The 16,908-nt window shown below is 45.9% G+C and overlaps 1 protein-coding gene across 5 annotated transcripts in view; it reads left to right on the top strand.

The window, feature by feature from the left end:
• Positions 1-16,908, top strand: part of TRAK1 (trafficking kinesin protein 1) — a 250,707-nt gene that overhangs the window by 76,171 nt on the left and 157,628 nt on the right. The window contains exon 1 of one of the 5 annotated variants that reach the window (XM_063922398.1): positions 2,597-2,847. The exons of the other annotated variants lie outside the window; for them this stretch is intronic. Coding sequence (XP_063778468.1) covers positions 2,784-2,847 — 64 coding nt within the window. The 5' untranslated portion in view covers positions 2,597-2,783. Of the gene's footprint in view, positions 1-2,596; positions 2,848-16,908 lie in introns of those variants that run through there. 5 annotated transcript variants of the gene reach the window in all.

Below are 16,908 nucleotides of genomic sequence, written 5' to 3'. Positions count from 1 at the left end.
CCATACGTTCCCGTAGGGTTCTGTCAGTTTTGCCTACGTAACTTAAACCACAGGGACATGTAATCATATACACAATAAACTTGGTGGTACAAGTCACCCGATGTTTAATGAGATATTTTTTGCCACTATACAGGTGTCTAAAACTATCACCAGCTACCATATACCGACAGGTGGTGCAGTTCAAGCACTTGAAACACCCGTTCTTTCGGGCCAAGAAATGTGTTTCGGGGGTTACAACTTTAGAGATATCAGTCCTAACCACCCAATCGTGAATGTTTTTTCCTCTGGTATAGCAGGGCATTATCCTTTTATCTTGAAGATTTAAATTTTTGTCTGTGCCCACTATAGGCCAGAGTTTTTTTGTTATTGACCTAATGTCATTACTTTTATCATTGTAGTGGTTAACCCAAGGTAAGCGCGTAGTGTTGGTCTTCCTATTCCTAGGGATTAAAAGTTGCTCCCGCGGAATAGCCAATACCTTGTTTATAGACTGTAATAACAATTGTTCATCATATCCCCTTGTCATAAATTTCTGAATCATCAGGTCAATATTGGTGATAGCCATCTCATTATTACTGCATATGCGCCTGGCGCGGAGGAACTGGGAATACGGTAACCCATACTTAAGGGGCTTAGGGTGAAAACTTGCTGCATGGTGAGGTGCAGGTCTTTAAATGTAAGTTTGTATCTGACTTTTGTATCCTGATGACTAGCTGCAGCAGCCGCGAGTCCTTTGTGCACTGCTGTGTGCTGGGACGGGGCTGTGGGGAGGGGGGGGGGGGGGATGACACGTGATGTGGCTGTAGGGGAGGCGAATGCCATCAGTTGTGACTGATGGCTCGGAATACTAAACATTATGAAACATGGGGAGGAGGGGGAAGCTCAGACGCAGCCATTTTCAAAGTGCTTCACTGAGCTTCAGAAGCGGTCAGTGAACGCTGCCGCGATCGCGGCTGGCAGCTTGCATGGTCGTGACGGGCAGCCAATGATAGGACGACCGGGCCAAACGGAATCCGGTCCGGCGTCCCGGCATGCCAATCCGCCACTGCCTTACAGTATTACATATGAAAAATATTGACCTGTGTCTTTGAGAAAGGGATTGTGGGACAGAGCCAACAAAAATGGAATCCAAATTTAACCTGTCTACAGTTAGTTTCTAACTAGGCATTATGGATTTATTACTAACTAAACTTCTGCAACTTTAACGCTTGTATATCTGTACAGTATATTTTACAATACATTTCAAAAAGGGGAAATACTTAGGGTTAGGTACCCATACATGGGCAGATTTATGTGGAAGAAGGGATTTACCTGAGCTCATGTGTAGCCATTATGGAAAATCCCACCCCTTTCATGCTAAACTGCCATATGTATTAAGGGTGGGTAGTGTGGTTGGGTTGTAACTGAACTGACTGTAATATTGCAGTAATTCTCAGATTGCATTTTGTACTAGAGGTTAGTGACATTTGATCTCTTGATTCGAAAATGCCAAATTGTCCAAATTGCAGTGTGTATACCCAGTTACATGTCTTTAACAACTGTCCATTTTATATATATTTTTGCTTATTTTTAATGGAAGACAAAACAGTATAAGCAGGTTATTGGCCCTGATTCAGATGTGGTTGTTCTTGCTGTTGCCATCCTCCTTTCCATACGCAGTTGTGATAATATGCTAATATAGGCAGAAGCTAACCTGAGCATAAGGGTGCCAAATGCAGTCACATAATTTCCGTCCAACAGTGTATAATTGCTGATACATCGGTACCATCATTGCAAATTGGGCCATGTCTGAGTGTCCCTGTAGATGCCTAAGCTTTGTGCTTTCCAGGGATGCAGAGGGCTCTCCAGTAGCAAGTAAGATCGCAACTGCTATTATACGCCCTCCCAGAAAACGCCTTCTGAACGGCCGTGACACGCCTGCATTTACCCGACCACTCACCATTACCACCCCCAAACGCTGACTTCCTGTCACTCACTTTGCAACCAATTCCCCAGTGCGACCGCAATCGCATTTCACTCACTGCGGCTCAGATGCATGCGCAGTACGAAAAAACATCAGCAGATTTGCTTGTAGCAAATAGCATCTTTGCGACCGCATCTGAGTTAGGCCCGCAGTGATGTTCTGTTGCAGAATCCTAAAAAAATTTAAAATTTTTCTTTATTATAATTACTAGATTTGTTCATGCATGTTTTACTGTACTTTTTAAAGAATAGAATAATTCCTGTAAAGCTGAATAATGAAAAAATTACCACTTCACAAACTATATTTTGCTGTTTACCGTACAGGCTCATTGTTAGGTTCATTTCCAATAAGCTTTTAAATCTGATCTAGTTTGAGACCTTCCGTGCATCTGAGGCATCATTTCGCGGCCAGTCAGTCTCCATGGAAACCACTAAGCTAAGTGATGTGCAAGGACCAGGGAGGAAAGGAAGGCTGTACAGCAAGCTAGTGGTGGTGTGTGCCCCTGACGTCACGCTTTCAGCTTATTGATAGGGCAGTTTTGTCAACTCCCATACAGGACGCGTCTACATTGCTTCTTTATTACAGCATGCTGCCCATGCATTCTACCGCAATCTTCTGAACACATTTTACATTCTTATTTTTGTACTCGCATCCACGTTCTTCCTTCTCTCTGGTTACGCAGAAGATGCTTTTTATGGTGTCACTGTCACATGTGTCTATTTGTATGCCAGAGTATGGTAAAAGCAGGCAGGCCTGGCTGAGTTTTACCTGACCTGGGAAAGCCAATGGACGATCGATTTTGCTATTGTGGACACTGACTATGCAGAAATTTATAGAAGAGGATTACTATGCGCTGGACTGGTGGTACGAAGACTGTGCAGATGGTAATGAGGCCTTCTGGTGCTGATATGCCTTCTCTGCAATGTGATGCATGTCTTTCTTGTAAGGATAGTGAATGTAATGTAGGATTTTACAGCAGATACTGTGAGAGAGGCAGGATGAGAATATCTATGTATACATAAGAAAACATGTAGGCAGTATCAGCTAGCTAACACATGCTCCTTTATTAGTACATGGCAGTGTGTTTTGGCAAAGAAGGGGTTAAACAATTGATCTCCACGTGGTGACTAGTGAATCTAATTTGAGAACATGTGAAGTCACTTCAGTAGGTGGGAGGCAGGAATGTGAGATACGCATATTTACTGCATGTTCATTCTAGTCATCGGCTTGACCTGTTTTTTTTCTTTTTTTGATTTGTAATTGTGATTTAACACATTTCCTGTTAGCAGCGCTCTGAAGCAAATCATCTGTAAGGGCTTCTTGGCATCTCTGACCCAGCATGGATTGAGCAAAATGTTGTTTGAATGTACAGTGATCCTAAACAATGTCCTGGTGTTAGTACAGAGTCGGCATGTGTGAATCTGAATGTCATTCGTTTCTTATTATGCAGCCTGCCATGCTGCCTCCTGCGTTTTCTGGTCTGATGTAACATCTTTGCCAGTTGCGGGAACAGACTGCATGTGATTGCAGAGGGATACTTGGCAGGATTTTCTTACATCGCAGCAATGACTCTCACATATGACAAAAGGAAAGCTTTGGCTTTTCATCTAATCTGGGTCTCTTGTATGGACTCCTGAATTGATGTTTGCCATGGTTAATGTTTTAATTATATTAGTATTCATGGTGTCTACGGTGCTTCTCATGAACTGCAATGGAATGAGTGGGCACGTACAGTGTGATGCCATGTTTGTGCCGTTCAAACACAATAAGTCATTCTCCGTGTCAGTTTCTAGGATACGGCAACAAGAAAGGAAACTGCTTTAAATTCGGTTTTTACATTTATAGCGTCTTCCGAGCTTTGCTTAGTGGCATAAGATGGAAAGGAGCATTTGTTGTACTTGTTTTATGTTTTTGTTGACTTTAGCCATTTTTGCTGAACTGATGATTTTTGTAATGCATTTTTTTATTACATGGTATTTTTGTATGCCTTTTACAGGATTCAACTCAAGTTAATAATGGCACCTGTACAATCACTACATTCAGTGGCGTAACTAGAAATTTTTCTCCCCCAAGCCAAAAAATTCTTCGCCCCCCCCCCCCCCCCCCCCCCCTTCATGCTCCATAATTGGGAGCAAGAAAGGGATAAATATGCGCGCGCCAAAAAAGGGGCGTGGTTTTGTTGGAGTGGGCGTGGTTTCGCATAAAGGGGCGTGGTATTGCAGGAAAAGACTACCTTATACCCCAGTTTTGCAACCTGCACGCCCATACGTTGGCCACCACAGGAAAGAAAAATAATCCTGATTCATGCCCCTTACATTATTTGTCATTTTTCCTCCTTATAGTAATGCCCAGTATACATTATGCCACATACTGCAATGGCCCTTAGACATTATGCCGCACACAATAATGCACGACACAATATGCACACACTGTAATGCCCCCGACACATTATGCCACACACCGTAATGTCTGTGACACATTATGCCACACACCGTAATGCCTGTGACACATTATGACAGGAATCGCAATGCCCGTTATACATTATGCTACACACTGCAATGCCCCTGATACATTATAGCACATACAATGTCTGTGACACATTATGACACACACCGCAATGTCCGTGATACATTATGCCACACACTGCAATGCCCGATACATTATAGCACATACAATGCCTGTGACACATTATGCCACACACTGCAATGACCTTGAGACATTATACCACAATGCCCGTGATATAGTATACCATACACCGTAATGCCTGTGACACATTCCGCAATGCCCTGCCCGTTATACCCTATGCCACACATCGCAATGCCCGTTATGTATTATGCCACACTGCAATGACCCTGAGACATTATACCACATACCACAATGCCCGTGATATAGTCTACCACACACCGTAATGCCTGACACATTATGACACACACCGCAATGTCCGTGATACATTATGCCACACACTGCAATGACCCTGAGACATTATACCACATATCACAATGCCCGCGATATAGTATACCAAACACCGTAATGCCTGTGACACATTATGACACACACCGCAATGTCCGTGATACATTATGCCACACACCGTAATGCCCATTACACATTAAGTCCTACAGTAAGGCTTCTAATTACTTTTCAATTACCTGCTCGTTGTCAGGGGTTTCATGCACTGGGTGTCATGCTCGTTGCCAGGGGTTTCATGCTCTTGGTTCCATGCACGGTGCCAGGGGTTTTCATGCTCAGGGTGTCATGCTCGTTGCCAGGGGTTTTCATGCTCAGGGTGTCATGCTCGTTGCCAGGGGTTTCATGCACTGGGTGTCATGCTCGTTGCCAGGTGTTTCATGCACTGGGTGTCATGCTCGTTGCCAGGTGTTTCATGCACTGGGTGTCATGCTCGTTGCTAGGAGGTAGTCCTTGTTGCTAGGGCTGTGCTCCCAGTGCCACATATGTCCCCAGTGCCAGATATTCCCCCACGGTGCCAGGTACTTACATGCCCCAGTGCCAAATATAGTCCCCCCCCCATGTGCCAGGTACACATATACCCCCCCAGTGCCATATATGCCCCCAGTGCCAGATATCCCCCCCAGTGCCATATATGCCCCCAGTGCCAGATATCCCCCCCAGTGCCATATATGCCCCCAGTGCCATATATGCCCCCAGTGCCAGATATTCCCCCCCAGTGCCATATATGCCCCCAGTGCCAGATATTCCCCCCCAGTGCCATATCCCCCCCCAGTGCCAGATATTCCCCCCAGTGCCATATATGCCCCAGTGCCAGATATCCCCCCCAGTGCCAGATATTCCCCCCAGTGCCATATATGCCCCAGTGCCAGATATCCCCCCCCCAGTGCCAGATATTCCCCCCCAGTGCCAGATATTCCCCCCCAGTGCCATATATGCCCCCCGTGCCATATATGCCCCCAGTGCCAGATATCCCCCCCCAGTGCCATATATGCCCCCAGTGCCAGATATTCCCCCCCAGTGCCATATATGCCCCAGTGCCAGATATCCCCCCCCCCCAGTGCCAGATATGCCCCCAGTGCCAGATATTCCCCCCCGTGCCAGAAATGCCCCAGTGCCAGATATTCCTCCCCCCCCCCCGTGCCATATATGCCCCCAGTGCCAGATATTTACCCCCCCCCCCGTCGCTTTTTGGGGGGACACGGAGGGCACAGCTCGTCTCCTGTGTCCCTCCTGCTGCATCATCTCCGGCGGCCGCGGGTCTAATAGGGGGAAGTGCCGGTTCGTGAGCCAATTAGAGCTCACGGACGGCACTTCCCCCTATTAGACCCGCGGCCGCCGGAGATGATGCAGCAGGAGGGACACAGGGAGGCGCGCTGTGTGCCCTCCGTGTCCCTCCAAAAAGCGGCGGAGGGAAGGAGACTGCAGACTGACATGCGGACGCTCGTCCGCATGTCAGTCTGCTGTAAATCAGTGGCGCCCCCGCAGCCCCTCGCCCCCAAGCCACCGCGAGGACTGCGGGGGCAGTAGTTACGCCACTGACTACATTGCTTGTTGAGGTTACAATGTTTACCGTATTGCTACAAGTCATATTGATGAAATTGACATATTTCTGCAGTGGGGTACATTGGTTTCCTCGGGGAAACATCGGGGTGTAGAGATGGATCTTGATCCAGGCACCAACAGGCCAAAGCCTTAGACTGTCCCAGGATGCATTGGGGCCTCCTCTATAACCCCGCCTCCAGGCACTGTTAGCTCAGTTTCGAGTTGGTGCCCTGCAGAGCAGGTCACTAAACAGGGGGGCTGCGCTGGGCAGCCCTGAAAAAGCTTTTATTAAAGACTTCAAGGGCCGCAGCACTTTCATGTCAGGATGACATTCTGTGCTGCGGCTCCGTTACCTCCCCAGCGGTGTCGCATACTCCCGCTGGCTCAGTTCCCGGGTACTTGCGGTGGGGACACTCCGGCATTGGGCAAACGGTCGCAGTGCTCTCCTGGTTCACGTGGCTGCTACGAAGGGAGGAGGTAAGAGGGTCCCCCAGGTGGGACCCGCCATTAAATCGCATTCCGATCGCAGTCTAGGGAGACGGACTGCAACGCTGGCGTTGACACTGTCACCGAGCAGGGACCCCACTATATCCACCAGTGCATAGGAGTACAGGTCGGGTGTACTAATGGCCACTTTAATAAGACTCCATACTACCAGGTGGTGAGGACCAGCATAGGGGAAATGGCGCTTGACCTTTACCCCATCTCCTGGCCTAGGGCGCCATCTACTGCTGGTGTTCCCGCCCTGGAGCTGCCTCACATGCTCCCTCACTCCCTGACTGAGATGCTGGGCGCCATCTCCTAAGCATAGCTGCGACTGGTCTCCGGGACTGCAGGGCAAGGTCTCCCTTGTAAATCTGCCTGTACATCAGCGCTGTGATTTTTACAAACACTTAAGTATTTTACATGTCAATATAAAGACAGCGTTAGTTAAGAACAAGTGTACCTGTGCCAGAATATATTGTACGAGTATTCTGATATATACATCCGGTCTGAGGCCGCACTTTGTTAGAAAAATAAATAATACACACACACACACACACACACACACACACACACACACACACACACACACACACACACACACACACACACACACACACACACACATACACACACACATATATACTAGTCCACTGCAGTTTTGTTGTCTTACTAAAATAATTATCTGCATTGTCCCTGCGACTGTGTGTGCCTGTATCTGCTGTGTGGATTTCACTTTCAGTGTATCCCAGCTTTGTCTATCACTGTATTCTGTACCCTAAAGAACTAGGTGTGTCAGGGTCACATATATAGTGCTTCACAGTATTTACCGATTAAGTGTATTCTACTGTGTACTCAAGTCACATAATACCAGAATTATTCGCTGGTGTTGTGTACTGGGGACTCAGTCTCATAATACTGGATGCGACTGAGTACTGTGTACACCAAGGGTGGGGAGCCTCAGGCCCGCGGGCCGTAAAAGGCCCGCAGAGCTACAGGCGCACCTAACCGAGGGAGATGTCGTCCGCCCGCTGAGATTTTGTTACTAGCGGGCGCCCGGCCTCTTCCTTTCAGCAGCAGCCGGAGGCAGGAGCTCACTCCTGAGCTCCGGCTTCTGGCTCTTGCAGTGTGCGGTGCTATGGGAGAGATGTCATGGCGTCTCTCCCATAGTTCTGAGGAGCGGGCGGCCAGGCGGAGGGCAGCGGTCCGGAAGCAGGAGTGGGGCTGGTGAGTATTGTGGGTTATTTTCTTTTAATGTGTGTGTAGGGGGCATATCTAATGGGGCATATTTAATGAGGCATAACAACTTACTGGGGGCATATCTAATAGAGCATAACAACTGACTGGGGGCAAACCTACCGACAGGGGGCAGGCAAATTTTTTATTTGATAATTTTTGTATGGCCCCCGAAGGATTTTATAAATATCCAAATGGCCCTTGCTAGAAAAAAGGTTCCTCACCCCTGGTGTACACGGTCACATACTAGGAAATTTCCGCTCTGTCGCATAACTGAAAATGTCTAACACAAAGGGTGGGAAATCCGAGGACGCTCCTGCATCATGCAGTGCATGTGCCAAGGCTTTGCCTGAGGGGGAAGTTTTGTATGCTGGTCTGTGTACTATATGCCATACATCTCCCAGTAAGTCCGCAGCTCCTGTAACCAATCAAGAGCCACCTTGGACGTCATTCTCAACTATGTTAAATACGCTTGTGACACGCCTTACGCCCCCCATATGAGACCTCCTGTACCATTACAGTCACATCTTGTCCCCATGGTAAATCCTCCTTGGGTGGATAATTTGTCTACCCAGTTGCAGCAATTGAATCAATCTTTGGTTAGACATAAGACTGCCCCAAACCACTCTCGTGTCACGGGGTCATCTAAGTGGACCACTTCCTCCTCACAATCCACTAATCTCTCAGAAGATTCTTCTGAATAGAACGGGGAGCACACTGTCCTGTCAGACACTGACACAGCTGCTTCTGATGAGGAATCTACAACTCAGGTTGATATCCCTGACCTAGTAATTGCTATTAAGCAGATCCTGCAAATATCTGATGATGATGATGAGGATTCCACTACGGTGTCTAAAAAACCTGATAAGTTTAAACGCCAGAAGTTAACTAAAACATTATTACAGCATTCTGACCATTTAGTGGACAAACGACAAGAACCCTGTATTACTCCAGGGAAGAAATTCTCCCTGTCTAAACGTATGGTAGCTCGCTATCCTCTTCCTACAGAGTTGTGTAACAAGTGGGAAAATTCACCGCCGGTGGATTCCCATGTCACCCGTCTGGTGGTGTCATCTACTCTGCCTGTCACCACTGTCACCTCACTGATGGAACCGACAGATAAGAGTGTGGAGGGATGCCTGAAGTCTATTTACTCCCTTACAGGTGCTGTGCATAGACCCACTATAGCAGCTTCCTGGGCTGCAAAAGGAATTGAAGCATGGGTTCAGGCATTAGAGGATGAGTTGCCCCAAGATATATCTGACAATGCCAGACAATACCTGTCTTATGTTACCACTGCCGCCTATTACATTCAGGAGACGTCCTCTGAGGCGGGTGTGTTGGCAGCCAACGTCTACTACGTCCATCCTGGCTCGCCGTATTCTGTGCTTGAGATCATGGAAGGTGGACCTGGACTCCAAAAAGACATTGGAGGTACTCCCGTTTAAGGGAGACATCTTATTTGGGGAAGACCTCAATAAAATTGTGGCTCACTTGGCGGCTGCTAAGACTGCCTTTCTCCCTAATACTACTACTTCTGCACAGAAGGCTAAATGTACCACTTTTTGCTCGTTTCGACCTCAAGGGAAAGCAAAAGGTCAGACATACCCGAGACAATCTCGTGCTTCCAAAACCATAAGCCCAAGGCAAAACAATCCTGGGCAGCCCGTCAGCCTGCTTCTAAACATGACAAGCCGGCTGCATGACGGGGCGGGCCTCCCCCTGGGGGATCCCAGGGTGGGAGTCCGACTTCTGCAATTCACCTAGGTCTCGTTGAAGACCACTTCAGACGCATGGGTGCGAGAAGTTGTCTCTCATGGGTACGCAGTCTCTTTCAAGAGATGTCCCCCTCGCCAGTTTTGCACCACGCTTATCCCTTCAAATCTGTTAAAAGCGCAAGCTCTTCAATTGGTTGTACATTCCTTCCTGGATACAGGAGTGGCGGTGCTGGTACCTCTGTCCCAGAGAGGCAAAGGATACTACTCGACCCTGTTTCTAGTACCAAAACCCAATGGGTCTTTCCGGCCTATACTCAGTGATTTGAGGATGAACAAGTTTGTGAGAGTGTCCAAGTTCCGTATGGAAACACTGCGCTCAATTGTACTGGCCATGGATTATATGGTATACCTGAATATACAGGATGCTTACACGCATATACCAATTGCCATATCGCATCAGCAATATCTTCGGTTTGCTATTGGCAACCTACACTATCAGTTCCAGGCTCTGCCGTTTGGATTGGCCACGGCTCTTCGGATCTTCACCAAGATTATGGCCGTGATGACGGCTCATCTCCGTCACTAGGGAGTCAGGATCCTGCCGTATCTGGACGACTTGCGGATTCTGGCAAACTCCCATGATGTCCTCCTCGGTCATCTGCAACTGACGGTAAACTTCCTCCAAGCCCACAGGTGTCTCATCAACTGGAAGAAGTCCTCGCTGATGCCAGCTCAAAGCATGGTGCACCTGGGGGCACTGCTCGTCACACACAGCCAACGCCTGTTTTTGTTTCCAGAGAAGGTCCTGAAGCTTCAGGACAGGATCAGATACTCCCTGTCTCGCCCAAGAGTGTCGATACACTCGGCGATGCAAGTACTAGGCCTGATGGTGTCGGCGTTCGACATGGTAGAAGTACGCTCCATTTCATTCCCGTCCTCTGCAGAGGATAATTCTTTCCAAGTGGGATGGCCTGCCTCATCGGATCAGGTCTCACATGGTCTCCTTGACTCCGGAGGTTCGTCTGTCGCTGACCTGGTGGCTACAGGACCAGCAATTGAGCAGGAGCCGTCCCTTCTGGATCCCCACCTGGGTCCTACTGACTACGGACGCCAGTCTGAGGGGTTGGGGTGCGGTGTTGGACCAACACTCTTTCCAGGGTCGGTGGACTATGGAGGAATCACTCCTCCCGATAAACACTCTAGAATTGTGGGCAGTGTTCAATGCTTTGTCTCTCGCCCTGCCTCTGATACAGAACAGGCCCGTTCAAGTACGGTCAGACAACGCCAGCACGGTGACATACATAAACCATCAAGACTGCATTCAAAGCCGCATGGCAATAATGGGAGTGTCAAAAATCCTTTGTTGGGCGGAACGCCATCTGCCAACAATGTCGTCAGTGTTCATTCCGGGCGTTCTCAACTGGGAGGCGGACTTCCTCAGTCGTCAGGACGTGCACGTCGAAGAGTGGAGTCTTCATCAGGAAGTCTTTCAACTTCTAGTGGATAAGTGGGGCCTACCAGATGTAGACCTTATGGTGTGTCGACACAATCACACAGTTCCGGTCTTCGGATCAAGAACCAGGGATCCTCAAGCAGCGTTCGTGGACGCACTAGCAATTCCATGGAACTTTCAGCTGTCCTATGTGTTCCCTCCAGTGTCAATCCTGCCCAGGGTACTGCGGAAGTTTAAACAAGAAGGAGGAATACTACTTCTAGTCGCTCCAGCATGGCCCAAACGGCATTGGTTCTCAGACCTGCAGAGTCTATCGATAGAGCGTCCTCTTCTACTTCCTCAACGACCAGACCTCCTCGTTCAGGGCCCTTCTGTCTACCCGGACCTGGCCAGACTAGCTTTGACGGCATGGCTCTTGAAGCTTCACTCCTAACCCAAAGGATTCTCTGAGGCAGTTATCCAAACTATGCTGAAGGCCCGCAAACCAGCATCTGCGCGGATTTATTACAGGGTCTGGAATTCTTACTTCACCTGGTGTACTGTTAAGAATTACGATGCTTACAAATTCAGTACTTCCAGACTTCTGGCTTTTCTGCAACAAGGCCTGGACTTAGGCCGTCTTCTGGCCTCCCTCAAGGTTCATATCCCTGCCTTGTCGGTGTGGTTTCAGAGAAAATTGTGTCTATTCCTGACGATCATACTTTCACTCAGGGTGTTTTACGGATCAGCCTCCCTATGTACCTCCTGTGGCTCCATGGGATCTGTCTGTTGTCCTTAATGCCCTGCAAGAGTCTCCATTTGAACCTCTTGAGTTAGTGGACCTTAAATGGCTCATGGTCAAGGTCCTCTTCCTACTGGGTATTGCCTCTGCTAGGAGGGTGTCAGACCAAGGCACTGTGTCCTGTCGTCCACCCTTTCTGAGTTTTCACCGTGACCGAACAATTATTTAGAACTCGCCCTGGTTATTTGCCTAAGGTGGTGTCATCTTTTCACCTTAACCAAGAGATTGTGGTTCCGTCCTTTATCTCTTCTGATTTATCCTCCAAAGAGCGGACTTTGGATGTGATAAGGGCTCTCCGTATTTATGTGGAGAGGATTGTCTCTATCAGGAGGTCAAATACCCTTTTTGGTTTTCACAAACATGGCTGGCTTGCGAATAAGCAAACATTGGCCAGATTGATTAGAATGGTGATTGCACAAGCCTTATGCGCAGGCTGGACTCCCAGCTACTGCTGCTATCAAAGCCCATTCTACTCGGTCTGTTGAACCTTCTTGGGCAGCATGCCGTGGCGCGTCCGCTGAACAATTGTGCAAGACGGCTACTTGGTCCTCAGTGAACACGTTCATTAATGTCTATGCTTTTGATACTTCCGCCTCCCAGGATGCTTCCTTTGGACGCCTGGTTCTTATACCCGCAACGGCGCGTCCCCTCCCATGAGGAACTGCTTTAGGACATCCGCGATATTTCCCTGTGGAAACCAGTGTACCCCGCTGCATTAAAGGAGATTTATGGTAGACTTACCTTGGTTAAATCTCTTTCTGCGAGGTACATTGGTTCCACAGGGCGCCCGCCCTGACGCACCTAGCTTCTATGGGTTTGTATGGCATTAGCCGCTAGTCCCTTCTCCTGTCGTGAGAACGTGGTTCTATGTGACTAACATCTTCCTTCTCTTTTACCTACTCCTGCATTGGACTGGGTAACGGAACTGAGCTCACAGTGCATGGAGGTGGGGTTATAGAGGAGGCCCCAATGCATCCTGGGACAGTCTAAGGTTTTGGCCTTTTGGTGCCTGGATCAAGATCAATCTCTACACCCCAATGTTTCCCTGAGGAAACAATGGACCTTGCAGAAAGAGATTTAACCATGGTAAGTCTACCATAAATCTCCTTTTTTTTTTCCATATGTAAATGATTATTTATTGTGGCTGGAGTACTGATGTAGCGTTCTCATTATATCTTACATTCAAGCTACTAACTGTATGAATCATATGATTGAGATACAAGTGATTTATGACGGGACCTCACATGAAGTGACTTCAGTTAAACCACTTGTATAGATGTACGCGGTCGATCTGGTATCCTGCTTAAGTACTTTCGCTGAAACATTCAAATGTTCTTTATAAAACTGTCAAAATCTCAGAGGTTTGTACTATGTAAGTCTGGCCATTATACAGGTGTTTGGGCAATTAAATTGGTGTGTATGTGTGTACACCTAAAACCACCAACAACATTTAATAACTTCTAATCTGAATCGAGAAGTTGTCATTTAGTTGTCCAATGGCCACTATCTGCCACTGTGTCAGCCAACCACAGGTCACCATGTGAACTGGACGCTTGGAATGAGCTTTATGTAAATACTGGGCGAGACAAAAAATCAAAACTTCCAAATGTAAAGGCTCTCAAAAAAAAAAAGGCATTGTAAATACTATTCAACAATTTAGTACATAATCTAAAAGTGCATGGAGGGATTACTGTTTCATTTCAATTGGTTTTGAATACGATATCGTCATTTGTTGGCGTATAGCAGCCCTCAGTTCATCAATGGTTCTTGGTTGATATTTGCAGACCTCAGCTTTCAGTTGGCCATGTGGCTGTGTAGAGACTTCTCATGAAGCTGATAAGGATGGTTTTCCACCCAGTAAGAAACATTCTGCTTATTAACATAACCAGACATATGAATGTCTGCTTCGTCTAGAAATTGCAGAGATAACACCGGAAATGACCTGCTAAGTGATGATTACCTTCAGAAATCGACTACAAATGTGGATCACGAATGAAGGCCACCATCTGGACGATATCATATTCAAAACCAATGAAAAAGAAACGATATTCCATGCACTTTTACATTATGTACTAAAATGTACTAAACTTTTGAACAGCATGTACCATGTCTTTTTTTGTTAACCTTTAAGATCTTGGATGTTTATTGCTTCACCCTGGAGTCCCGCACAATTAGTATAGTTGGAAATTAGACAAAGATTCCGTTGTACGTCTTTCATGCTGCGTTACTGGACCCACCAATTTATGATTAGCTGAAGATAGAACCACAAACCAACAATGTAATACCTGCCACTAGAAATATTTTATTAGACTCTGTGTTATCAAATCAGGATTCATCATTCTGAAAGTGGGCAATGACATTAAAATATATTTGGTGATAGCTCACCCATTTGATTTCATGTATAGGTCTCCATAATAAGTGTGATGCCTAATCATTTCATTAATGAGGTTGGAAGATGTATTGCGTACCTTAAGCCCCGTACACACTGGGCGACATTTCCCTAATGAGCGACTAGCGCTATCACGCTGAACGCTATATCGTTCAGCAGTATAGCGCATACACACTGAATTATAGCACTGAAAGATATCGCTCAGTGACGTCATCCCCACATTCCCCCGAACATGCAGCTCAACGATGTAGTCAAAGTTGAGCTGCATGTTTGATAGACCATAGATGAACGTGAACGACCCACGTGTGGGCGCATCATTCATCGTTCAGGCATACAAACTGGACGATATGAACAATAGATCTTTCATAAAAGATTATCATTCATATTGTCCATTATTATCGCCCAATATGTACGGTGCTCTAGTTATTTAATATTTATTTTTAATTTCCTTTCCCAATATTTATAAAGAAATACAGTATAATAATAAATACACTGAACAACATTAATAAAGACCTTTAGTGCAGTAACTACTATTTAGGTTTGTGATTTGTAGTTACAAGAAAAGATGTCTGGAATGAGCCATGTTATTCCAGCCAAAGTTGGATATGTTTACCCATGCCACCTCTGTTAACCTAAAACAGTGTTTATAGTTCTCAGTATTTAACCTTTGAGTAACCATAACTCGCTGCTACTCCTGCATTCTAATGGATGGATTTCTTTACTTTGGGAAGATTTTTTTAAAATGTTTTTATTTTTTATTTTCTGTATTTGTGATGTGAAGGATCATTAATGATGCCTTGTTTATTTGACCAAGAAAATAGCACATTCCTTCTATACACTATATGCGTGATGTTATCATGGATCTTACAGTTTGTGTTATATTATAACAGAATGTGTTGGTGCCATATAAAGAAAGGACAGTACCATCATAATAATAATTATGTAAATAAAGTAAGAATGAGCCCGCTGTGACACACTTGCTCATCCAGTTATGATTATCTTTAATTTCAACATTTGAAACTGCTTCCTTTTATTTTTTGATCAGCTTTGTCATTCAGTTAGTATTGAACACCATTCATAATATTGAAGCGCTCTGCTGCTGCAGCTGAGTGTAGTGGATACGCCAGACACACACAGGATCTGCAGTTCTGTTGTAGGCACACGCTCTGCCATAGAGAAAGCACATGGCTATTCTGTACACCCAGTACGCCCCTTCCTGGTGACCTTATCTGGATTGCTACAGTATTGAAAAGAAAAAGAAACGAACATTCTGGATCCATACTAGAGTGTGACTTAAATTCACGGTGTTAGGAACAGTCTGCCTTTGCATTTCCATCTGCAGTATCCTGGGCTGAATTTGCTAATTAATCTTTTTAAGGCTGCATGTACACTGTAGTTTGCAATGCCTTTTCTAGCACACATTAATTACTTTTATTTATTTTAATAAAAGCATAGATAAAGAGGAATACAATGTACATGGGCAGACAAAAAGGAAAATAATACTGCATGCTTTGTACAATAACAGCATAGCTCTGTAACGGAATATACAGTAGCACCAATTCCAAATCAAGATATCATAACCTATTAATACAGTGGTTTTAAGTAGTCACAAGACAAAAGAGCAGCCAGGTGTGTGTGGGCTATCCACGCCTAGAAAGAGGGTTTGTAAAATCAAGAAAGCACACGTTAAATTCTATTAAATAATATTTTGTGGATATATGCATTTTATGTGTTTAGATGTGTTCACAAGTAAATTGAATTTGAATTATTTTCTTGTAAATGTGAATGCAGAAGTGTGCATGGGCTCAGTTGCTGCAGGATACTAATTGTCACATACAGTACATCTACCTGACCTTAACTTTTGTTATAAGTACAGCATTACCTTTGTTCTAAATACAATTAAAAATTGGAACCTATGATTCCTATCATACACACATTAATTAAACTAAATGCCATAGGTGTGGTGGGGATTATCATGAACAGTTCTGAAGAATCAGGTACAGTTAATCCCTGTCTCAGATTATCCATTTTAGTGTGAATTGTTGACCCATCCTCTACAAGGATCAATTATACCTGTTCTGGGGGAGCATTGTGGGTGTGTACAACATGGGTTAGAGCACACCAATGATGGGTGTAAGGGATCCAAGTGTACAAACCTTGGACATGATCCGAAGATGTACGATAATGCATTAGTGGCTGTGCGAAAATATTCAAATGTCGCTGCCGCCTGGATTTGTATTGAGACACCCACCTGGCGGCTTTTACAAATCCCACCAGTTGCGTACAAAGATTCAGCATCTGTCGCAGATCACTCAAAATAGCCACGACATCTTCAGTTTTTTTTATGCCACTCCAGATTACATCCCCCAAATGGTC

The sequence above is a fragment of the Pseudophryne corroboree genome, chromosome 5 (assembly GCF_028390025.1).
Source record: "Pseudophryne corroboree isolate aPseCor3 chromosome 5, aPseCor3.hap2, whole genome shotgun sequence".
Taxonomy (NCBI): Eukaryota; Metazoa; Chordata; class Amphibia; order Anura; family Myobatrachidae; genus Pseudophryne; species Pseudophryne corroboree.
The sequence above is the reverse complement of the archived record's forward strand: the minus strand, read 5'-3'. Positions and strand labels throughout refer to the sequence as shown.